The sequence below is a fragment of the Phyllobates terribilis genome, unplaced genomic scaffold, assembly GCF_046119375.1.
Source record: "Phyllobates terribilis strain yellow unplaced genomic scaffold, ASM4611937v1 Scaffold_4__5_contigs__length_816908805, whole genome shotgun sequence".
Classification (NCBI taxonomy): Eukaryota; Metazoa; Chordata; class Amphibia; order Anura; family Dendrobatidae; genus Phyllobates; species Phyllobates terribilis.
In genome coordinates this window covers 570341447-570367382 of record NW_027362764.1, presented here as the reverse complement: position 1 = coordinate 570367382, position 25936 = coordinate 570341447, and the positions used below count along the sequence as shown (strand labels likewise).

Here is a 25936-nt window from a genome sequence, read left to right as displayed (position 1 = left end):
CTTACAGGCCACTGTACCTGGGTGACTCCATGGCCATCTTTCAGCCCAGGGTCACCATGAAGATCATTGGCACAATCACGTTATGCTGATCGGAGCAGAGATCTGCTATGCCAATCGATGTCACTGTCACTATTGACAGTGACATCAGAGCGGTTAAACGCCCTCGATCGGCGCTACCACTGATCGTGGCTGTTGCTGCAAAGTGGCAGCTTTCATATAGTGCTGACACCCGCTTTTCATGGCGCCAGCGCTCGGACTGAGCTTGTGCGATCGACAAGCCGTCCATGTACGGTGGTTTGGAGGAATGCGCCTCCTATACCTTCATATATGTATGGCGGATGTTGTGAAGGGGTTAATGAATTGGCAACTCTAACTCCAGCACTCCCCCTCATCCAAGACTGGCACAAACATCACCATTCTTAATGAATCAGGGCATTTGATCTCTATATGGAAAAAAACTGAGAGAAAGATATATTCAAGTTTATCAATGACAAGTATTTAGGCCATAATGATAAATGTTTGGTTCTTAGGAACACTTTAATGAAACTAAAAACACGTGACACAATAGGTACAGGTGCATCTCACTAAATTAGAATATTATCAAAAAGTTTATTTATTTCAAATCTTCAATACAAAAAGTGAAACTCATATTATATAGAGTCATTACAAACAGATCTATTTCAAGTGTTTATTTCTGTTAATGTTGATGATTATGGCTTACAGCCAATGAAAACACAAAAGTCATTATCTTTGTAAATTAAAATAATTAACAAAAAACACCTGCAAAGGTTTCCTAAGCATTTAAAAAGGTCCCTTAGTCTGTTTCAGTAGGCTCCACAATCGTGGGGAAGACTGCTGACTCGACAGATGTCCAGAAGGCAGTCATTGACACACTCCACATGGTCCCAGAGTTCCAATTTTCATTTGGAAATCAAAGTCACAGAGTCTGGAGGAAGAGTGGAGAGGCACACAATCCAAGCTCCTTGAGGTCTAGTGTGAAGTTTCCACAATCAGTGATGGTTTGGGGAGCCATGTCATCTGCTGGTGTAGGCCCACTGTGTTTTATCAACACCAAAGTCAGCGCAGCCATCTACCAGAAAAATTTAGAGCACTTCATGCTTCCCTCTGCCGACAAGCTTTTTGGAGATGGAAATTTCATTCTCCAGCAGGACTTGGCACCTGTCCACACTGCCAAAAGTACCAATACCTGGTTTAAAAACAACAGTATCACTGTGCTTGATTGGCCAGCAAACTCGCCTGACCTTAACCCCCTAGAGAATCTATGGGGTATTGTCAAGAGGAAGATGAGAGACACCAGACCCAACAATGCAGACGAGCTGAAGGCTGCTATCAAAGCAACCTGAGCTTCCATAACACCTCAGCAGTGCCACAGGTAGATCGCATCTATGCCAAGCTGTATTGATGCAGTAATTGATGCAAAAGGAGCCCCGACCAAGTACGGAGTGCATTTACTGAACATACATTTCAGTAGGCCAACATTTTGGATTTTAAAAATATTTTTCAAGCTGTTATAAAGTATTCTAATTTACTGAGATAATGACTTTTGCGTTTTCATTGGCTGTAAGCCATAATCATCAACATTAACAGAAATAAACACGTGAAATAGATTACTCTATTTGTAATGACTCTATGTAATATATGAGTTTCACTTTTTGTATTGAAGAACTGAAATAAATGAACTTTTTATGATATTCTAATTTAGTGAGATGCACCTGTATTACTACTCTCCACTGTGTCAGCAGCATACAGTCTGGCTCACCCATCAACCTGAGCTAGACCAAGGATCAACACTTCTTGGTTCAGTCTTTTGAAAACAAAGAATAGGATCTAATTTTTAGAATTACCTAAGTAATCAGAGTCAGAATTGATGATATGGGATACTTTTAAATCACGTTTTAAAGAAATTATGACAAAACAGTTTAGCTGGTACAAAAAAATCTTAGGATACCGAGGCTAACAAAGAGGTTTTTAACGAGAGAAAAGCAATAAGTAGAAAAAGAAGCAGATGATTAAAAAAAAATGTCATTAAGGCTATGTGCCCACGATGCAGAAATGCTCCGGATTTTTCCTGAGCGTTTCTGCATCTCCCTGGCAGAAAAAACACATGTGGATTGTACATGCGGATTGTACATGCGTTTTCCTGCCAGGGACATGCGGATGTGAAGCGTTCTTCACATGCATTTCCGCATGCGGGTTGACAAGCGCTTTCCAAGCGATTTTAGCATCACTTGGAAAGTGCTTGTCAACTTGGTCACACTATATAAATCCATGCAAACAGCATGGATTCATATAGTGTGACCGTAAAAGAATGGTTAAAAATAAAAAAATAAATCTATACTTACCTTCCGATGGCCCCCACTTTCTTGCTTCGCTCCGTTCTCCCTTGCCGGCACATCGCGGCACACTGAAGGACCTGTCGACGTCAGCATCGTGTGACCCGTCACATGACTATGACATCAGCGCAGGTCCTCCAGTCCATCGCGATCTGCCGGCATGAGAAGACAAGCGCAGCGGGGGCCATCAGAAGGTAAATATAACATATATTTTTTATTTTATTCTTTTTTTTTTTTTACAGGTTCTATGGTACCTGGGTCCAGAGGAGAGTCTTCTCTCCTCTAGACCTGGGTACCATCCGCACATTGAACGCATGGATTCTGCATCTACATACGCAGTGATGCGTAATCCATGCGTTCCAATGCAAGTCAATGGCGGCGAAAACGCAGCACTTCCGCAAAATAATCGGATTATCATTGGGGACCATGGCAGGCCTTCTAACATGCGTTTTTTAAGCGTTTCTGCAGCGTTTTTGCCGCTGTGGAAACGCTTAAAAAACGCATCGTGGGCACACAGCCTAAGTCATTAAGGATTACAAAAAAATTTTTTATCTGAGCCTCTGAAAAGTCAACACTTTTCTGACCACAGATTGATATAAGAGGCTAGTATCCTTGGTAATAAAAAAAAAAATGTAAGACTGATATACTGGCTATAAAGACACAGGAGGGGATATTATTATTAGTACAGAAAGTTAACTATCAAAACCTGCATCTAAATGAAGAGTCTTTTTACATAGGAAGATGGATTGCAGAAACAAGCACCGCTACAGCAAATTTTTAACAAGTCGCACACTTATAGTGTACAATAATCGTATGTTTTTTCAATCTGGTGAGATTCACTGGTGAGATTGAATGTTTAACTTTGTTTTACCATTTACATTGCTAATGACTAGAAAACGCCTATTTACATCAGCAGATGAACAGCCAGCAAATACGTTTTAGGTAATCATAAAAGAATTGATCAATGACCAATTAGGAGATTACCATTATGCGGTTGACTGCTGTACATGTTTACAAAGGACAATGATTGGGAACTTCAGAATTATCTATGGATAATCATCACATATGTGAAAGGCCCTTACGCTGCTCTGTACAACAAATAACTTAAATCACTGAAACTAAATAGATTATGCTTCGAGGTGTACTATTTATTTGATGCATCATGTTCGGTATCTAAAAGGTAAATGTCTAACACAAATGTTACAATTTTGGAAAAAGTATTAATAATTTGGTTAATGAAAGTTAGATAGAGGATTAGATGGGTTTTAGCAAAGGAATGCAAAAAAATTACTCTTACTGAGTACCACATTTTTAATCTTGATTTCTTTTAGTGTTTCTTAAAGCCATAACGTTGCCATTTGAAATGACTTTAGTTTTGTTCCATGTCTGTGATTTGCTTTTTTTCAACAACATTAAACAACTGAATGAACATTATCCAAGCCCAGTGATTCCATAATTTTTGCCAGCGGTTGTAGATAATTCCGGTGAGAGGACGATAATTTTGAGACACTGTGGAACAATCTACATAGAGGGGAACTGAATAGAATTGTCCTGTTGCCACAATTGTTCTGTAATATAACACTATACAATGTGATTTTTACTGTAATTTTTTTTTGACTGTAAACATTTTTTTATGTTATCTCACCTATAACTTTTGTGCAGCTCAACAACTTTATCTTCCAGTTCTTTTGTCTGGTTTGGTGCAAAGCGAAATTCACTGACATAGTCACTACCATACTCATCAGGGTCATAGTCTCCGAGTTCTGACTGCACAGTGTAAGATCCCAGCAAAGCCAATGTGACAAAGGAGCAAGGGAGACGTCCAGACACAATGTCATCCCGCAACTGTAAGCACAGATAGTACCTGTATGGGAATAAAGCACAAGTTCCATATCACATACAACCCACAAACAAAAAAAACAATGTCAGAAATAATGTGTAACCAAAATGGTGAAATTTTTTTTATATATAAAACATTACATTTGAGACATTTTCCTTTGCTTGTGAATAATAGTCTCATGTACTATGCAGCATTCTTAAGGCTGTTATCACATCCATAAGTATGTGAACCCAACAAGTTCATAATCCTGACTTTCATCAAAAGCGTGTCTATACTTTTCAGTACAATGAAGAAGTATAAAGGATTACACGTTCGGTACAGGGACATTCTATGTAAAAGCATACAGTGTGGTACACAACTTTTTACAAAATGTACAAATGGGATTCAACTGTATGGCATATTCTTGGGGAATACAATGGGAGGGGGGAACACAAAGTTTGAACGATGAGTTAAATGTAAAAAAATTATACTTGTATCAATTATGTGCTGTTACCAACAGGAATAGTGAACACTGAAAGCCAGTCTCCGATTGGGCGCTATTAGCAACAGCGCAATTATCTTGTCTGCAGTATTTTACTAAATAAGCTATAATGAAAGCTGTCTAAATTCAGACGCTGTTAACATGATTTTTTGCAGCACTCTATTTACTTTCCATGCTGACATGTACTAATTAATCGGATAGAAGTAATGGAATATGTTTACTGCATTTATGCCAAATAACAAATGAACATAAAATAATAAAAGGAATAATAAAATTTGACATTCCATTCCAAAAACAAAGAGGCAAATAATATCAATTTAAATAAACGGATGCAACATTTCAGCCAAGTTATATATTTGAACAAATGTTTTGATGCATTAAAATATATATATGTATAGTCATATGTTTACTAGACCAGTTAAGTCTAACTGAGCCATGCGGTATAAACCACACAGGTACTGTATGCTGTAAATCACATTATCAAATGCATTCAAGTCACTGTAGTCACAATTAAGTGCTGATGACCTGAGAGATAGGACAATAAAGGCCCCAATATTGGTGAGCTCGGAAACAATCTAATATATATGGAGGCCTCTTGACTTTACCGACAGAAGATGTCAGTGGAGAAAAGGATCCACTATCTCCGATTTTGGATTCGGTGAGATAAGCTGCCAGGGAAGTCTGGCAGCGGCTTTCTCATAGAGAACACAAAAGCCAAATGTGTATGCTACATCAGTAACATGGTTCACCTGATGATTATTTCTGCCTAGTGCGTTTGGCCACCTTACAAAAGCTGAAAATTTAGAGCTCAACAAATCCAGACCTGTTAATGTACTTGGCTGAAAAAATACCCACCATCCACTGCTAATATAGTCCATCAACACTATCTCCATGGCTATGATGTATAGTAATAACTCAGAATCTTTATTAAGCCCCCTGCTAACATGTCGGGTAATAATTAGTAATGAGCAAACATGCTAGTTACTCGAGATTTACGAGCATGCTCGGGTGTTTTTCGAGTATCTTCAGCGTGCTCGGGTGCTCTGTTTGAGTCACTCCGTTCTTATGATTTGCGACTGTTTGAGAGCTTTAATACATGTGAGGAATGCCTGTTTCTTAAGACATTCCTCAGAAACCAGGGGAGGAGTCCTGAGGAGATAATTTGCATATTCCCACTGCATTTTGGGGTAAGTGAAGAGTCTCCGCGAGCTCAAAGAACACTGGATTTTGGCTGTTGAAGCTGAAAAGAAGACATCGGTAAACCAGGGGAGGAGTCCTGAGGAGATAATTTGCATATTCCCACTGCATTTTGGGGTAAGTGAAGAGTCTCCGCGAGCTCAAAGAACACTGGATTTTGGCTGTTGGAGCTGAAAAGAGAACATCGGTAAACCGCGCGCCAGGAGGCGCGCGCATTTTGAAGCTTTTTTTTTAAGCTTTTTTCACTGTTTTCAGAACATTAACAATAAGAACATGGAAGAGTCCAGGAGCCATTTGGAGAGCTGCATATCCTGCTACATGTTCACAGACTTGCCAGTGGAAAAGCCAAACTTCACATGCCAGAAATGCAAGCTTGTGTCCCTGTTGGAGGAAAAGTTGCGAAATCTAGAAGAGAGGTTAACTACCTTGAAAATCATTAAGGAAGGTGAAGAGTTCTTTGACAGAGCAGAATTATCTCTTCATGATTCAGAAAGAGAAGAAATTCGAACTGCACCTGACGAAACAGAGGAATGGAAGCATGTGACCCACAGAAGCAGGAGGATCGAGAGGCAGTCAGCACCCATACTGCTCAGGAACCAGTACCAGGCTCTCACGCAGGAGAACCATGAAGAAATACAGCAAAATAAGACGGAGAGTGGTGGTCATGGCGGATTCCCTGTTAAGAGGAACAGAGGCCGCTATCTGCAGACCAGACATAACCTCAAGAGAAATGTGCTGTCTTCCAGGAGCAAAAATTAAAGATGTGTCTGACAGGATATCAAGACTCTTCAGACCTACAGATCACTACCCATTCCTGCTAATACATGTGGGGACAAATGACACCGCAAGAAAGGACCTGGAAATCATCTGCAGTGACTTTGAAGACTTAGGCAAGAAAGTGAAAGAATTGGGAGCGCAGGTGGTCTTCTCATCCATCCTCCCAGTGGATGGCCATGGAACAATGAGGTGGAATAAGATTCTACAGGTGAACAACTGGCTACGTCGATGGTGCCGTCAACAAGGATTTGGATTTCTGGATCACGGAATGAATTACCTATACGATGGACTACTTGCTAGAGATGGGGTGCACCTTACGAAGACTGGAAAACATGTATTTGGAAGTCGCCTTGCTACACTCATCAGAAGAGCTTTAAACTAGAACAATGTGGGAAGGGAAGCAAAAGGCCAGAAAAAGCCATACAGCTGACAAATACTATTGAGATCTCTGCTACTGGAAGTGGAAAGGAAGAACAAAGACAAAACAATTTAAATAATAAAAATATGGGAGGAAGAGAAACCAATCACAAACTAAAATGTTTTTATACAAATGCACAAAGCATGGGCAACAAACAAGGAGAATTGGAACTACTAATGCAGGAAAAGGAATATGATGTCATTGGAATCACTGAAACTTGGTGGGACGATACACATGATTGGAATAAAAGGCTAAAAGGATACAACTTATTTGCAAGAAACAGACTTGATAAACGAGGAGGAGGTGTCGCATTGTATGTTAGAAAAGCGTATATCTGCACAGAGATTGAAGCTTCAGAGACTGGGAGTTCTGTGGAAACTGTTTGGGTAAGAATACAAGGAGAGAACAACGGAAAGGACACCATTGTAGGCATTTACTACAGGCCACCTGGGCAAGCTGAAGATATGGATGAACTCTTTATGTATCAAATGACCAAGTTCTCCAAAAAATATGACGTAGTGGTCATGGGAGATTTCAACTATCCAGACATTTGTTGGGAATCTCTCTCAAGTAAAACTAACAGGTCAAGCAAATTCTTATCCTCTCTTGCTGACAACTTTATCTTCCAAAAGGTAGGGGAGAAAACAAGGGGATCTGCTACTTTGGATCTAATCCTTATAAACAGGGAGGAAATGGTTGAGGAGGTAAAGGTGGCTGGGACCCTAGGAGGCAGCGATCATGCTATTATAGAATTTTGGATAACTAGAGGAGGAAGACATGTGAAGACTCAAACTTCAAGGTTAGATTTTAGAAAGGCAGATTTTAAGAGACTCAGAAAGAGAATAGGAGGGATCCAATGGCTGGATGTCCTTAAGGACAAAAATGTCCAGGAAGGATGGGAAATTTTTAAAAATGAGATTCTCAAAGCACAATCCCGAAAAGTAGGAAGAATAGGAAGCATTTAAGGAAACCAGGATGGATGAACATAGAACTTAAACACATGCTAAAAAGAAAGAAAGAAAGAAATGTTTATTAAATGGTAAGAGGGAGGCATATCTAAAGAAGATTATAATGCAGTCTGCAGATCCTGCAGGGCACGTATCAGGTTAGCTAAAGCTGACAATGAATTAAGGCTTGCAAGAGATGTCAAAAGCAATAAAAAAGGATTTTGGGGGTATGTCAAAAGTAAAAGAAAAGTCAAAGATGCTATAGGATTTTTACAGGATGAAAATGGAAAAATGGTAAGAGAGGATGTTGAGAAGGCCGAACTTTTTAATTCCTATTTTGCATCTGTTTTCTCTCAGAAAGAAAATGTAACATCAACTGATCTTCACTGTCCTTTTAAAGGAATAGAGGAATCCAAGTTATCTGTAAACAGAAAGATTGTGAGGGAATATTTAGCTAACATAAATGAGTTCAAGTCTCCAGGTCCAGATGAATTACACCCCAGAGTACTGAAGGAGATCGTAGAAGAAATTTTAGAACCACTCTCCATAATCTTTGAAAATTCTTGGAGAACAGGAGAAGTCCCAGAAGACTGGAGAAGAGCAAATGTTGTTCCTATCTTCAAAAAGGGGAAGAAGGTGGACCCAGGGAACTATAGGCCGGTGAGTCTGACTTCTATACCAGGAAAGATCTTTGAACAAATTATTAAACAACATGTATGTAAGTACATGGATAAGAATGAAGTGATTAACCAGAGTCAGCATGGGTTTGTAACTAACAAGTCATGTCAGACTAACTTAATTTCCTTCTATGACAGAATCACTGACTGGGTGGATCAGGGAAATGCTGTAGATATAGTATATCTTGACTTCAGCAAAGCATTTGACAAAGTATCTCACACCATCCTTATTGAAAAAATGACCAAGTATGCAATGGACCAGGCAACTGTTAGGTGGATTCATAACTGGCTTAGTGATCGGACTCAAAGGGTGGTTGTAAACGGCTTCACATCCAGCTGGATGAATGTCTCAAGTGGGGTACCACAGGGCTCCGTCCTGGGACCTGTATTGTTCAACATGTTTATAAATGATTTAGATGAAGGAATTGAGGGTAAACTGATTAAATTTGCTGATGACACAAAGCTAGGAGGGATAGCTAATACTAGAGAAGAGAGAGAGAGGATTCAAAAAGACCTAAATAAACTGGAGCAGTGGGCAGCAACCAACAGAATGGTTTTTAACAGGGAAAAATGCAAAGTACTACATCTGGGCAATAAAAATGAAAAAAGCATATACAGAATGGGAGGAATAGAGCTAAGCAACAGTACATGTGAAAAAGACTTAGGTATACTAATAGATCATAGACTAAACATGAGTCAACAGTGTGATGCAGCAGCAAAAAAGGCAAATACAATTCTGGGATGTATTAACAGAAGCATACAGTCTAGATCACGTGAAGTCATTATCGGTCTTTACTCCTCTTTGGTCAGACCTCATCTGGAATACTGTGTACAGTTTTGGGCACCACATTTTAAAAAAGACATAGACAAACTGGAGCAAGTTCAGAGAAGAGCGACCAGAATGGTGACTGGTCTGCAAACCATGTCCTATGAGGAACGGTTGCAGGATTTGGGAATGTTTAGCTTGCAAAAAAGAAGACTGAGAGGAGACTTAATAGCTGTCTACAAATATGTCAAGGGCTGTCACATTGTAGAAGGATCATCTTTATTCTCATTTGCACAAGGAAAGACTAGAAGCAATGGGATGAAACTAAATGGGAGGAGACACAGATTAGATATTAGAAAAAACTTTTTGACAGTTAGGGTGATTAATGAGTGGAACAGGCTGCCAAGAGAGGTGGTGAGTTCCCCTTCAATGGACGTCTTCAAACAGAGGCTGGACAGACATCTGTCTGAGATGATCTAGTGAATCCTGCTTTGAGGAGGGGGCTGGACCAGATGACCCAGGAGGTCCCTTCCAACTCTACCATTCTATGATTCTATGTATTAAATCTGTCAAAACAGTGGCAAATCATAAGCACGGAGTGACTGAAACATAACACCCGAGCACGCTGAAGATAATCGGCGAGCACCTGAGCATGCTAGCCGAAAGGGTTAACAGAACATACTCGCTCATCACTAGTAATAATGCCACAATGCGGGCATAAATCAAGCTTATATTACAATTGTGAAATCATGGGTAACAATTTAAGGAACAAGGTGCTGATTTTTAAACTAGATGGACTTCCGACATCTGACATACTGCACTTTTCGAAGTTTGGTACAGAGTTAAAATTTTCATTAAGGACACCAGTGCCACCACTGATGGGCATAAGGATTTAGTGCTGTGCTAGAGCTAGTCATTAAGAGAACCATTATCATGTGTACATCCTCAGAAGCACTGAGATGTAATGACAAGAATTCTGTATAATCGTCATTATGATCCACTTTTCTAAGGTTTTATCCCCCATCTAAAAGGAGACCAAATAAAAGCCAATTTTATAGCCATTTAAATATTTCAGACGCTGGCTGGAAGTGCACAAAGCACTTTAAAGAAAATATAAATACCTGGTTATGTCTTCTGAGAGCTGGGATGGATCGGGTGGGTAGAATTTCACATTAAATGAGAAGTGCCAAGAACCATCTGAAAAAGGAGACAATAAATAATCTGACACTTATTTTTATTACAATATCATCCTGAAGCCCTCTTGTAACAAGTGATGTGCCCATTTCTGTGTCATTTGTATTAGAGGAACACAGAAATGTCTGCAGACATAAGATTTCAGCAAGTATTAAATCATTTCAGGCCCAGCATGCTGCAAAACTACTTTCATCAGGACTGCAGCAGGGAAATGCTGGAAGATGCAAGGTCATTATGGTGTACAGAAAAACAGCAAAATCCAGATCTGAGTGAAAATAAAAGTGATGGGTGAGAATGCTGCTGGGAAGGATGCAGAGAGTGCGGGACATGCGGGCACATTTCAGCTAAAAATAAAAGAGATAATATGCCACAGAGCAGCAGTGTAATTAGAATTGTGGCAGTGCATAGGACTGAGGGCTGGAGGACAATACAACTGTATGAGATTTCTATGTACATTACTCATAATAGCAAATACACAACGTTACACAGAACACTAATATCTGTCATGTTTTGCGCAGTTTGGTCATGGTTCTTTTCTGCATAAAAAAACATGATGAACACACTGTAAGTCAATGGAAGCCATCATTCATGACAAAAAAAACATCTCTCTTGCGACATTAATGTGTATTGTTGCATTACTTCCTTGAATCGTAGATTGTTATCCTGTGATATATGACCTCTGGATGTTTGGCACACACTGCGATTGCCACTGCAATTGCCACTGTTTATATGGAGCCACATTTCATGTTCCTCCATCATAACTTCTATATATGAATATATATATAAAGACTTCATGTTTTAGTATCTTGCTTAAAAAAAACAGATACACATGTAAAAAATAACAAAAATATAACTACATGTGTGATCAATGTATGTAATATATTTACAAAGCAGATGCTTGCTTTAAAGGGAACCTGTCACCAGGTTAGCCCTATATGAGGTACGGCCATTACTTTTCAGCCCTGATATACAGCATTTTAATATGCTGTATATACACCCCCGATCCGGCCTGGAAAAAAAGAAAAACACTTTGTTTTTTTATATGCCCATCCGGTCCGGTCTGATGGGCGTCGCTGGTCTCCAGCCCCTCCCTTCTTCTTTCGATGTCTTCCTCCTCCTGCCTTCGTGTGGATGACGCGTCCCTACGTCATCCACACAGGGTCCCCGGCATCGCACTCTTGCGCAGGTCTATTTCTCTGACCTGGTGAGGGCAGAGCAAAGTACTGCAGTGCACATGTGCTGGGAAAGGTCAAAGAGCCCTGACACATGCACACTGCAGTACTGTGCAGAAAAGTACACCTGCGCAGGAGCGCGATTTCGGGGACACTGTGTGGATGACGGAGGGACGCATCATCCACACGAAGTAAGAAGATGGTCCAATTTGCAAGAAGAGAGGACGGCATCAAAAGAAGAAGGGAGGTGCCGGACCAGGATCAGCGACGCCCCACAGGTGAGTATAATAATTTTTTGCTTTGGTTGCAGGCCGGATCGCGGGCATATTAGTATAATGTATTTGAGGACTGAAAGATGATGGCCGTATCTCATATGGGGCAAACCTGGTGACTGGTTCCCTTTAAAGGGATTATCCCTTTACAAAAAAAGAAGCTAGTATGTCTTCCATGGCATGCATGCTGAGGAGAATAAATGGTTATTACAGTAATATTTTGTAGAGACGGGAGAGGTAAATACATCCAAAGAAAGAATTAATCTAGAAATACATAAAGCTACACGCTTCAGCATTGAGCATTCAGGCCTGAGGAAGGAACAGGTTCAGTGTTGAAATGTGTAAGATTTATGTATTTATAGATAAATGCTATTTACCTTCATTACTATTTTTTTTTTTTTTATCAGCAGCACTTGTAGAGATTTTTCCTATTTTCTATTACTTTTTATTGTAAATTGGCTTATCTTCATGATTTCTGTGACTAGTAAGTGTCAGTTCTTTTTCTTAAGTAGTGGCAAAGTACAGTGGATTTTTATTAAAGCAAGTTGGTCAATTTTTCTTCAATTCAAAAAAATATATATATATTTATTGCACAGGAAAATTAATGGTCAAATGATCTCAATATTGCCAGAGCACATTTCACTTATCTCATATTAATGCGTGTTACACGTATTTGAGTGTCATTAATTTATCCAATTATGACAACCACTTATAAAGAGACCATTGTTCCAGAAATACAAGCTTTTATTTGACCAAGTACATTTAATCACTTGTGAATAGCCTCAAATATAAAACATTAAGTATTCAAGGATGGCTTAAAAATATTCTAGTGAAGAATACACATTTAAGGGCAATTTTCATTATCAGATTTGAATTCAGGTCAAAATCATTGAGAAATTGCTCATTTCGTAACTGAACCTGACAACTTTTGAAAATATGTAGAACGGTGTAATAGAAACAGGGTCATGCTGGCATTCAAATGTCAGGTGAAGAAATTTGCAGGACCCTAGTTCGGCTACAACAGATTCTGCTAATCTTTTTGCTCAAGTCTCTATATTATACACTTCAGTCATAGCCGAAAGTGTTGGCACCCTTGAAATTGTTCCAGAAAATGGAGCATTTCTCCCAGAAAATTATTGCAATTAAACACGTTTTGTTATGCACATGTTTATTTCCTTTGTGTGTATTGAAAGAACACAAAAAACAAAGAAAAAAAAAGGCAAATTGGACAATTTCACACAAAACCCCCAAAATGGGACGAACAAAATTGTTGGCACCCTCAACTTAATATTTGGTTACACACCAAAATAACTGCAATCAATCGCTTCTTATACCCATCAACAAGCTTCTTACACCTCTAAACTGGAATTTTGGACCACTCTTCTTTTGCAAACTGCTCTAGGTCTCACATATTTGAAGGATGCCTTCTACCAACAGCAGTTTTAAGATCTCTCCACGGGTATTCAATGGAATTTAGATCAGGACTCATTGCTGGCCACTTCAGAACTCTCCAGCGCTTTGTTTTCATCCATTTCTGGGTGATTCTTGAAGTATGTTTGGGGTCATTGTCCTGTGTGCTTTACCAAAAAGCTCTATCTTGGTTTCATCTGTCCGTAAGACGCTTTCCCAGAAGTATTTTGATTTACGTATGTACATTTTGGCAAACTGCAATTTTTCTCTGCCGTTCACATCCAAATTAGATACAGTGTCATGTGTTGAAAATTTCTTGATTCATGTTGCGCACCGTGGACAAAGGAACATCAAGATCTCTGGAGATGGACTTTTAACCTTGAGATTGTTGATATTTTTCAACAATTTTGGTTCTCAAGTCCTCAGACAGTTCTCTTCTCTTTCTATTCTCCATGCTTAGTGTGGCACACACAGACACACAATACAAAGATTGAATCACCTTTTCCCCTTTTTATCTGGTTTCAGGCGTGATTTTCATATTGTCTATACCTGTTACTTGCTACAGGTGAGTTTGAATGAAGATCACATGCTTGAAACAAAGTTGTTTACCCACAATTTTGTAAAGGTGCCAACAATTTTGTCGGGACCATTTTTGGGGTTTTGTGTGAAATGATGTCTAATTTTCCTTTTTTTCCTCAGTTTTTATATATATAAATCTTTAAATGAGGTGTGTCCAAACTTTTGATCTGTACTGTACATACACACACAAACTCACCAAAAGTATGTATATCAATCTCTCTACTCATATGGTTATATTTTTCTGATATGCAAAATAATAAATGAATATTATTTTATATTTTAGAGAAGATCAAAATGGTGTGCGCATACAGCTGCCAGTCCACAGACCTACAAAAGTGAATCCTTTTCTGATTTGTCAGCCTTGTGCAACATCATACATTTGAGTTTGCAGCAAAAATAATCAGGCTGCGCCAAGAATCAGAACAGACTGGTGGGTTCTGTTCTGGTAGGACAGCTACTGGTTATTGACGTGCCACTGGACGAGGATCCAGAGTACGAATATTTGTAATCATCTCTAATGTGGATAGATATCACACACACTCAAAGCAGTTATAAAGTGAGTACCTCTCTACTTCTTTTTTTTAACAAATATTGTGGGGAAAAAAAATGTATATATAGAGAGAGAGAGAAATATGTTATGTACATGTTTGAAATATATATATATATATATATATACACCGTATTTTCCAGAGTATAAGACGACTGGGTGTATAAGATGACCCCCAACTTTTCCAGTTAAAATATAAAGTTTGGGATTTACTCACTGTATAAGACTGCCCCTCTTCTAAAGCACATACGGTAAAAATTTAAAAAAAAAATCAGATTTGATTTCAATATGGTAATTTTAAAGTGATGAACCTTACCGGCGATTGGCTGGTTGTTGTATACAAATCCTTCTTGGATAGGGCAGCTCTCTCTGCCTGCCCAGCTCTCCCAGTCTCCAAGACTATCAGAGCGGTAGCATATCCCTCTGGCCCGCCCTTGTATCCTATTACCAGTATTTCCTTCTCTGCCTCTCTGATCTCTCTCCTGAGGACTGCAGTGATGAGGTGAGGGGGCGCCTCACCGGGAAAGTGTAAGTGAAGCAAGCTGCAGGCGTCCGGGAAGCCCGGGGTATGGAAAAAAAGAGAAAGAGGTGCTGTGCCCAGAAAAACAAGCCTCTTTCACTCGTCTGGCCCGCCCTTGTATTACCTCCTTCTCTGCCTCTCAGATCAGAGAGGCAGAGAAGAAGGTACCAGTAATAGGATCCCTATCCTGGTATGCATGGAACCCCTCATCCTTATCCTGCTATGCATGGCACCCCTCATCCCTATCCTGGTATGCATGGCACCCCTCATCCCTGTCCTGGTATGCATGGCACCTCTCATCCCTGTCCTGATATGCATGGCATCCCTCATCCCTGTCCTGGTATGCATGGCACCCCTCATCCCTATCCTGGTATGCATGGCACAGCAATCCCCATCCTGGTATGCATGGCACCCCTCATCCCTGTCCTGGTATGCATGGCACATGTCATCCTTATCCTGCTATATATGGCCCCTCATCCTTATCCTTATCCTGTTATGTATGCCCCCTCATCTTTATTTTGGTATGCATGGTCCCCCTAATCCCCATCATGCTGCACATAAAAAAATAAATAAACACTCCTACTAACCTTTCTTCTCTCCTCCAGCGCTGCGTCATGTCTGCCCGCACTGATCTCGCCATGTGAGCCGCGCATGGCTTTACTGCCATGCGCCGCTCACAAGGAGAGATCAGCTGCCGGAAGTCACTGCTCCCCACGCCGGGACTGTGTGCGCAGGGAGCAGTGACTTCACGCTCCTTAATAGCCGGTACACAGCGTAGCCGCAGCGCGGCTCCTGCTGCTGCCGGGCGATCGCGTGTGCCCTCTATTAAAGGGCATGAATATTCACCCCTCCCCACGCCCATGGGCATGGAAAGAGGTTGAATATTCATGCACTTTAACAGCGGGCACAGGCGATTCCGGCAGCAGCAGGAGCCGCGCTGCGGCTACACTGTGTGCCGATATTAAGAAGCATGAATATTCAGTGCTCCCCACGCCCTATTTTCTTTTGCAGCGGGGACAGTGTAGGCTGCAGCAGGCGGCTGCTGCCTCCTGTGCCCTGCTCCTCCGCGGCTACCGCTCCCCACACACATCATATATATATACCCCCTCCTCCCCCAACATTCGGACTATAAGGGTATATGCCCTATAAGATGACACCTGGCGTATAAGACGACTCCTGACTTTTGAGAACATTTTTAGGGGTTAAAAAGTAGTCTTATACGCCGGAAAATATGGTGTATATATATATATATATATATATATATATATATATACACAGTACAGACCAAAAGTTTGGACACACCTTCTCATTTAAAGATTTTTCTGTATTTTCTTGACTATGAAAATTGTGCATTCACACTGAAGGTATCAAAACTATGAATTAACACATGTGGAATTATATACTTAACAAAAAAGTGTGAAACAACTGAAAATATGTCTTATATTCTAGGTTCTTCAAAGTAGCCTCCTTTTGCTTTGATGACTGCTTTGCACACTCTTGGCATTCTCTTGATGAGCTTCAAGAGGTAGTCACCGGAAATGGTCTTCCAACAATCTTGAAGGAGTTCCCAGAGATGCTTAGCACTTGTTGGCCCTTTTGCCTTCACTCTGCGGTCCAGCTCACCCCAAACCATCTTGATTGGGTTCAGGTCTGGTGACTGTGGAGGCCAGGTCATCTGGCGTAGCCCCCCATCACTCTCGTTCTTGGTCAAATAGCCCTTACACAGCCTGGAGGTGTGTTTGGGGTCATTGTCCTGTTGAAAAATAAATGATGTCCAACTAAACGCAAACCGGTTGGAATAGCATGCCGCTGCAAAATGCTGTGGTAGCCATGCTGGTTCAGTATGCCTTCAATTTTGAATAAATCCCCAACAGTGTCACCAGCAAAGCACCCCCACACCATCACACCTCCTCCTCCATGCTTCACGGTGGGAACCAGGCATGTAGAGTCCATCCGTTCACCTTTTCTGCATCGCACAAAGACACGGTGGTTGGAATCAAAGATCTCAAATTTGGACTCATCAGAGCAAAGCACAGATTTCCACTGGTCTAATGTCCATTTCTTGTGTTCTTTAGCCCAAACAAGTGTCTTCTGCTTGTTGCCTGTCCTTAGCAGTGGTTTCCTAGCAGCTATTTTACCATGAAGGCCTGCTGCACAAAGTCTCCTCTTAACAGTTGTTGTAGAGATGTGTCTGCTGCTAGAACTCTGTGTGGCATTGACCTGGTCTCTAATCTGAGCTGCAGTTAACCTGAGATTTCTGAGGCTGGTGACTCGGATAAACTTATCCTCAGAAGCAGAGGTGACTCTTGGTCTTCCTTTCCTGGGGCGGTCCTCATGTGAGCCAGTTTCTTTGTAGCGCTTGATGGATTTTGCAACTGCACTTGGGGACACTTTCAAAGTTTTCCCAATTTTTCGCAGTGACTGACCTTCATTTCTTAAAGTAATGATGGCCACTCGTTTTTCTTTAATAGCTGCTTTTTTCTTGCCATAATACAAATTCTAACAGTCTATTCAGTAGGACTATCAGCTGTGTATCCACCAGACTTCTGCACAACACAACTGATGGTTCCAACCCCATTTATAAGGCAAGAAATCCCACTTATTAAACCTGACAGGGCACACCTGTGAAGTGTAAACCATTTCTGGTGACTACCTCTTGAAGCTCATCAAGAGAATGCCAAGAGTGTGCAAAGCACTCATCAAAGCAAAAGGTGGCTACTTTGAAGAACCTAGAATATAAGACATATTTTCAGTAGTTTCACACTTTTTTGTTAAGTATATAATTCCACATATGTTAATTCATAGTTTTGATGCCTTCAGTGTGAATGTACAATTTTCATATTCATGAAAATACAGAAAAATCTTTAAATGAGAAGGTGTGTCCAAACTTTTGGTCTGTACTGTATATATATATATATATATATATATATATATATATATATATATATACACATACATACATACACACCCTCACATATAGATATATATACACAGCACATGACTTTCAAACATGCATATATCATATATATGTATATATATATATATATATATATATATATTTACATGCCATTTCTTTAAAAAAAAGAGGAACGCACCTTATAATTGTGTTGAGCTATGGAAGTGACAGAGAGACTCACAGTCCATTTATTTGTGATACCTTTATTACTTACACATACATACAGGCAGGACACCCAACATACAATAACACTGATAACAGCTGATTGCTGGTCCAATCAGCTGTCTCACGCCATCACACTGCTGACATGCATGCGAGGCATATGATCCCCAAGCCAGCGCCATGGAGAAGAGGACATCCCCATACCTCTCAACTTTGATAAAATAAAAAAAGGACATATACTGTGGCACACCGCTGCCATTTTCATAAATAGTGGATAACTACCAAATTTAATACAACTCCTTTAATTGGCAGGAGATACTTTCAGACTTGCACTACCATGTGGCTGATATTTTCCAACAGTAGCCACGTGGCTGTCCAAGCTACAAATTAGCACACACTGATTAAATATTGGTGTCCATTTAGGTGTGCCTACATTATAATTCATCCCATATAGCAGAGACCGACACTAACAGCAAAAGGAACTCACATGTCACTCGTCCACTAGATATGACTCGCCCCCTGGGCCTAGCGTACACGTGTAGTGGGTTACCCGGAACCAGGTCTCTGGGGGGTTGTAGTCTCCGTGGCGGTGACCCGGTCCCGTGGCTCAGGGTGGTCAGGCCAATGGCGGTATTTTGTGGGGGTTCTAGGTTAGTTGTCCGACTACGCCACCCGTGGATTGCGGTCAGTGTGGACCGCCGCTGCAAGGTAGACCGCTGGGGCTGATGGTGTATGCAGCTGAGGTAGTGTGACTCCCCACGGGAAGAGTGCAACCCCAGGGCAGTAAGAGTGGATGATGGGAGTGATGGTGTACGGGCGTCCCAGCACTAGTAGTGCTGGTGCGGCGATGAAGCACAGAGACGTGGGGTTGCAGTTCAAGTTCTTTACTCACAGTTCTTTATATTCCAAGTCACTCCGCTGACAATGACTGCCCGAGCCGTGCTGCGTATACCAGATGCGGGGCTCGGTCAACCCCCAGGCAATTCCAAAGTGTGACACAGGACTCCCTTCTATTCCTTTCTCTGGCCGTGCCCCACCAGTGACACTACGTCTGTCCAGCTCCCTCGGGCCTTCTCTTGGGAGGGCTTCGTGCTCACCTCCCTGACTCTATGTGGTGTGCCTTTCTAGTAGGTGTAGTGAGGGGTCGCACCAAGATGTGATCACGACCTCCGATCCTTGGCTGAGGATTAGTCGCCTCCACCAACTTGGGATCCGGTACCCTGTTCTGCCAACCCATCACCCGCAATCTCCTGGGCCTTTGGGGTTCCTTCTGCCCTCGTGTCTCGGGGCCTCTCTGGGTGTTCTGTTCCTTTCTTCCTTTCCTTTCTGTATCGGTCCTCTCTGCTGGTTCTGGCCTCCACTCCAGGCCTGCCTCGTGGAGCTGGGCCCAGACTGAGCCACAGCTCCCTGTCAGACCTCTCTGGCTGAACTCCTTCTCTCTCTGAACTGAACTCACTTCTTCTACTCAACACTGTTCTAAGATGGTGCCCACCTTTTATACCTCCCTGTCTGTGTATGAGCCCAGGTAACTTGCAACCAATGGGCTCCTGCCTATGCCCAGAGACAGTCCTCTCCTGCTCCTACATCACTGGGTTTTCCTCCCCCCTCCCCACTCTAGCCAGGGACAGATTCTGTCGTGCCTGCATTACTGTCTAATGGGAGCACCGTTGAGCTGTCCCCCGGAAATGGGGTGTGTGTGATGCATGCAGCCTACCCAGCCCTGGTCCACACTCCATCCTTACCCGGGAGTGGAATATCACACCTCTGGTTTGAGGTGCAATACCCCTGTAGCGGCCGAACCCTCGGGGCGCTACAGATACACATCACCAGCCCACTAGATACACATCACCAGTCCACTAGATACACATCACTCACCCATTAGACACGCTTCACTCACACACTAGGTACGCATCACTCGCCCACTAGATATGCGTCACTCACACAGATACATGTCACTTACCCATTAGATTACACTGCACATATAGTTCCTGTCTTCTTGGCAAAGAAGACACTGGCATCCCTACTGTGATAATGAATAGCTTTTTAAATTGTTAGTCTCTGCCCAGAAGTCACACCAAGCTCCTCCCTTTTCCTGATGAGCCCCACCAACATGTCCTTTTAATATGGATAACCTATAATAAAACTTCTCTAGATGTTTAGCAGGGCTTACAAGGCTACTGCTCCCTAGCACAGAATTGTCCCCACTTCTTCCCTGTGTCCCTACCCACAATAGCAACCTAGCATCAGTGCCCACTCCTCAGTCAACACCCCCTCCTGTCCCTTCCTATACAGCTGCCTCTCATATATACCTCACCCTTCTTCTTGCTTTCTTACCAGGCTTGCCTCCTGTGTTCCTCCCCTTCTCCTGCAGGGGCAGATTCTTCTAATCCCTATCTGCTCCTGAAGCAGCCTCCTCCTCAATACAGGCTAAGTGGGCGGAGCCAGTGATCTGCTCAGTGCAGGAAATGATGTCATCTCATCAGGACACTAAAGAGGCTGACTGTGCAAGTGCCAGATTCGATAGAAGAAGCAGAAGGCGGGGGAGGGTCTGGCAGAGACTGAGGCATGGTGTCTGTTGTGATATCACTGACCAGTCTCTGCCAGACAGGAAAACTCTAGATGGGGAGTGAGCAGCTCCTACAGAATCAGGAGAGAGCTGGCACATCCCCAAGTGTGGTATCTAGGCAACGGTGCAGAATGCTGACACGAAGTATATTGCAAACTGTCAGCATTCTGCAGCCAAGGTACACACACAGAATAGGAAAAAAACCTGGAAGACCCTTTTAACCTTTTAGTGTAGCCATGGTTGTCAGTCACTACTAAAAAAGTTTATTTCATGTCTGCCTGGGTGAGGGATCCACTCGCTCTACTACCTACTAAATCTTACTGATGACAATTTCCAATGAGTTTAAATGTTGGCACACTCATATCCTATAATATTGCACGGGTATCACTTACTTCGTGTTTGTTTCTTGATTTCTTTAGCAGGATCCAACCAGTTCTAAAAGAGAAAACAGAATAATCAAAATCTAATCAATGACCATGAAATAGTGAAAATATAAGCTGTAATGTACAGAGTTCTTATAGGAGTCATGATATATCTTTATCTGTAAAGTACAACCAAGATATGTTAATAGAAGTGGCTTAACAAAGCACATGGGATTGCAAAAAATCTCTGTTAGGCACTACTAGTAAGTCTTACTTTGTGAATCTGCATGTTATTTTTTGAAAGGATTAGAAAACAGATGCATGTCTAATTTACATTTCATTGACCTCAACTGAGGGACAATGCAGATTAAAAAAAAAAAAAAAAGGTGACTACAAAAACATGGATTTCGTCTTTTGAGTACAGTATTCCCCCCTTTTATATCTTTTGTATGATCATACATTAGATAACAAGCTGTGGTCTCCTGCTCTGATGGGAAAAGTCGATTAACGTATTACATTTATAACCATTCATGTAAGTAGATAAATTTAATACTAAAGTGGGTAGTAGACTGGGAAATGTGCAGTTTGCTTCAATTTTGCATTGTGAATTCAGCGGCATGTCAATTTTCGAAGCTGAACTGAAGTCAATAAATATTGGCTGGAAGAATAATAGAATAACCAATTAGTGGTTCAATTGGGAAGTTTAGTCAAGATGGAGAAATCTATGTGGGAAGTTTTAGGGGAAACTCAAAAGGTTTCACACGTTTGCCAGTTTTGATCAAATTAGGGAGTCGATCGATCTGAGACAAGAGAACACACAACCAATTCTGTCTGTGTCCCAGACTTGTCGGCCCTCAGATGCCTGGTCATAAGTTTTTATTACAAACCACAAAGATAAGGAAAGTGGGAATGGCTTACATACATTACGTTACCTAAAAAGGAAGATAAGTTGGGAAAAACAAAGTCGTAAAATATGTATTCTGCTAAATTCCTTAGACTGGTTATATCTAGTTTTACTATACTTTCAGAAACAAAAGAAAGCTTCAGACAGAGACAGCTCTATATTAGATACAACTAAATAACACTTATAAAGCGAATATTAAAATACTAAATTATCAATTAGATATATATGTATATTTAATTGTCTAAAATAATAATCAAAGCAAAGTATAAATATTTACCATAACAGTCACAATCACTTAATGCTACTTATACACCTTAGATAGCTATTCACCATATGCACATCAGTATATACATTCCAAAGTCAGGAAGTCAGGGACAACTTGATGTTACATGACAGGAAGTCAGCGGATTCTCAGCCAGAGACCATGTATCCAGGAGAGAATATTAAATTACAAAAGGATTTAGGAAAGCAAGATACTTACAAAAAGTGCTTATCTATGGTATTTAGTTCACAGGAAAGGGACTTATAAAGTAGTGGCCAACCCCTTTAATTGTCTTGTGTTTGACATTGCCTCATCTCTTTCTGCTATTATAACCCTGGTAACCTTGGAATGCAAAGATTTTCTACCAATAATAGAGTACTTTCTTCTCTTTCCTATTCTGTCCTATGCTGTGTCCTAAGGCATAGACATGTACTGGCAGGCCTAAACTTGTCCATACATGCTGCTATGAGCCAAATTTAGATCACAGGAGGATGTGAGGGCTGAAATTGATTGGAAGAAGAATTCAGCGAATAGGTGTCAATAGATCGAAAAAAATCTCTATATAAGAACAAGCACTTAATACATGAAAAAGACATTGAACCCTTCACAAAATATAGTTTTCCATTTTGTGATGTGACATTCAATTTGACACTGGCATCACACAAAACTGACAACATCAGGGAGCAATCTAATTCTATTTTGCTTATTTTTTCTAATATTTTGTAGTAAAGAGTAACAGATGTCCTAGAAACAGGCTAACAGCACTGGAACGAAATATCTCAAAAATGTTTTGTCCTTCTGAAAATGAATTTGTAAAAAAAATAATTCCAATTTATTGGTTCATACATATGGAAATGCAATTAGTAACAAGGTGTTCTCAGAATCTAAATGAATACCTGATATCAGCTTGAATGCTGGAGTGCCTTGCAGAGATTTCAGAAACAAAGGCCAGCTTATAATTATTTGGCAATTATGTATGCACCTGCCAGCTACAACAGCTCGCCTTAGGCTTTGCTCTCTTCTAATCACTTACGGAAGATGAAAGGTACATGGCCAGCCTGCAGATTGCTAGCACGTCAACATCAAACCCATACTAGCTTATACAAACCTTTTCTGATACAACTACAAGTGCATTATGTCAGTATCTTTTAAAACACTTTAAGCTCCTTACTCAATATATTTTATTCCAAAGCAAAGATTTAAAGCACACCTGTCAGCAGGATTGTGCTCAGTAATCTAGATACACTGTCAGGTGGGCAACATTACACTGTTTAATATGATACCTTGGTTGATGAAACCCGTGCTGTGGTTCTTGTGTAATCTTTACTTTCAGTTTGGAGATAATGATATGCTCGTCTGTCGGGGCGGCCTGTGGGGGGCGCTCTATCTGGTGCTCTGCTTACTTATTCATCTGTTTGCTCTTATGACAGGTCACTGTGCCTTCATTGACCTGCCTCCTATTTTACCTAGCCCCCCACTACTAGATGGATTATGTAATATAGGAGGCAGGTCAGTGAATGATCAGTGAGCTGTCATAAGAGCATACAGATGAATATGTAAGCAGAGCACCAGATAGAGCGCCCCCCACAGACCACCCCGAAGCACGAGCATATCATTATCTCCAAACTGAAAGTAAAGATTACACAAGAACCACAGCACGGATTTCATCAACCAAGGTATCATATTAATCAGTGTAATGTCGCCCACCTGACAGTGTATGTAGTATATTCTACATTTTCATGTGGGATGACTGCCATGCACAGAGCATATAACCTCATAAGGTCCAAGTGCCACAAATTTACAAAACCGTGGAGTTAGAGGAACTCTTTCCGCACAGAATTACTGTTCAAACTAAGTCCCACTGCTCAGTGCATCACGGTGAGGCCAATCATTTATATACACATTCCCACTTGCTTGTTTTCCCTCCATCTCTGACCCACCTCTTCTTTGATTAACAGTTCTGGTTTTATGGAGTCAGAGAAGGGAGGAGATGGAAACCAAGCAGGGGGTGAAGGTGTATATAAGTGATTGGCCCCGCCATAATGCACCGAGCGCCTGCACTTTGTCAGCACAGATTGACTGTTCAAACTTGAGTCCCTTTAAAGCCTAGGACCAAGCTCTGGAAAACTCCAGCTCCTACAGTCTAGCATGGAGAGGTCAGGTCGTCTTCCTAGAGTAAAAGACAAAAGCAGTTCATTATCCGAAGGGCGCTTGGGAACCAATTTCTAGTTTTCCATTGAGTACTAGTTTTCCATGGAATCATAGGATTACAATGTTTTCAAGCTACATTGGTTATACAGGAAGAATTTAACATTGAAACAACCTATAGTAGATTTTAGACTAAGTTTTACATTAAACTTCGGATATTTATTTTATGCCATATAGTGTCCCAATGGCCAAAAAAATGTTGATAGAAGCCCCGATGTGTACAATAAAATATGCTTTAAAATGACTATTAGATTTTTAACAAATCATGTGAAATGCAAGTCAACTTGTTAATATTCTTCTTTTAAAACTTCTGTTTTGGAAGAAGACACATCACAACATAAACCAAACGTCTCATTGTTGAGAAGAACACAACAATGGGCTCTACTTCTAGAGAATTTTTTTCTTTTTTTTCAAGTGACATCAACTTTAAAAAAAAGTAGAGTCCTTCTGGTAATCACTGCCATGGTGATATGTTTTGGGTCTAATCTGCTTGCATTTCTCATTCTCATTAGGAATTGTGAAAGGATTTAAAGGACATAATAGATGGATTGAGGTTGCAAAATAAGGCTGAAAACTAAGGTGGTAGAGGTGGTAGCTAATATATGAGCTAATAATTATTCCTATAGGGTAATTCTAATAATAGTTACAGTATTTATATGCATAATAATTACACCACATCCATAAAATGAAGTATAATTACTATATGCAATGTATGATAATGAGAAATGGCCTGGGAACTTTGGTACTTTACTGTCTAGGAGACATATCTTATGAATGATTGGACTGATAAGTGCGGCTTGGACATACTGTATATGTACAGTACAGACCAAAAGTTTGGACACACCTTCTCATTTAAAGATTTTTCTTTATTTTCATGACTATGAAAATTGTACATTTACACTGAAGGCATCAAAACTATGAATTAACACATGTGGAATTATATACTTAACAAAAAAGTGTGAAACAACTGAAAATATGTCTTATATTCTAGGTTCTTCAAAGTAGCCACCTTTTGCTTTGATGACTGCTTTGCACACACTTGGCATTCTCTTGATGAGCTTCAAGAGGTAGACACCGGAAATGGTCTTCCAACAATCTTGAAGGAGTTCCCAGAGATGCTTAGCACTTGTTGGCCCTTTTGCCTTCACTCTGCGGTCCAGCTCACCCCAAACCATCTTGATTGGGTTCAGGTCTGGTGACTGTGGAGGAATCAATCTCCTTCTTGGTCAAACAGCCCTTACACAGCCTGGAGGTGTGCTTGGGGTCATTGTCCTGTTGAAAAATAAATGATGGTCCAACTAAACGCAAACTGGATGGAAGAGAATACCGCTGTAAGATGCTGTGGTAGCCATGCTGGTTCAGTAT

General features: G+C 40.8%; 1 protein-coding gene across 32 annotated transcripts in view; it reads right to left on the bottom strand.

Annotated features, from left to right (window-relative positions):
- EPB41L3 (erythrocyte membrane protein band 4.1 like 3) overlaps nt 1–25936 on the bottom strand; it is a 376691-nt gene that overhangs the window by 95027 nt on the left and 255728 nt on the right. For all 32 annotated transcript variants that reach the window (XM_073679070.1, XM_073679072.1, XM_073679075.1 and 29 more), the window contains 3 exons: nt 21228–21270; nt 10579–10654; nt 4000–4218 (listed from right to left, as the gene is read on the bottom strand). In XM_073679070.1, coding sequence (XP_073535171.1) covers nt 4000–4218; nt 10579–10654; nt 21228–21270 — 338 coding nt within the window. The remainder of the gene's footprint in view (nt 1–3999; nt 4219–10578; nt 10655–21227; nt 21271–25936) is intronic.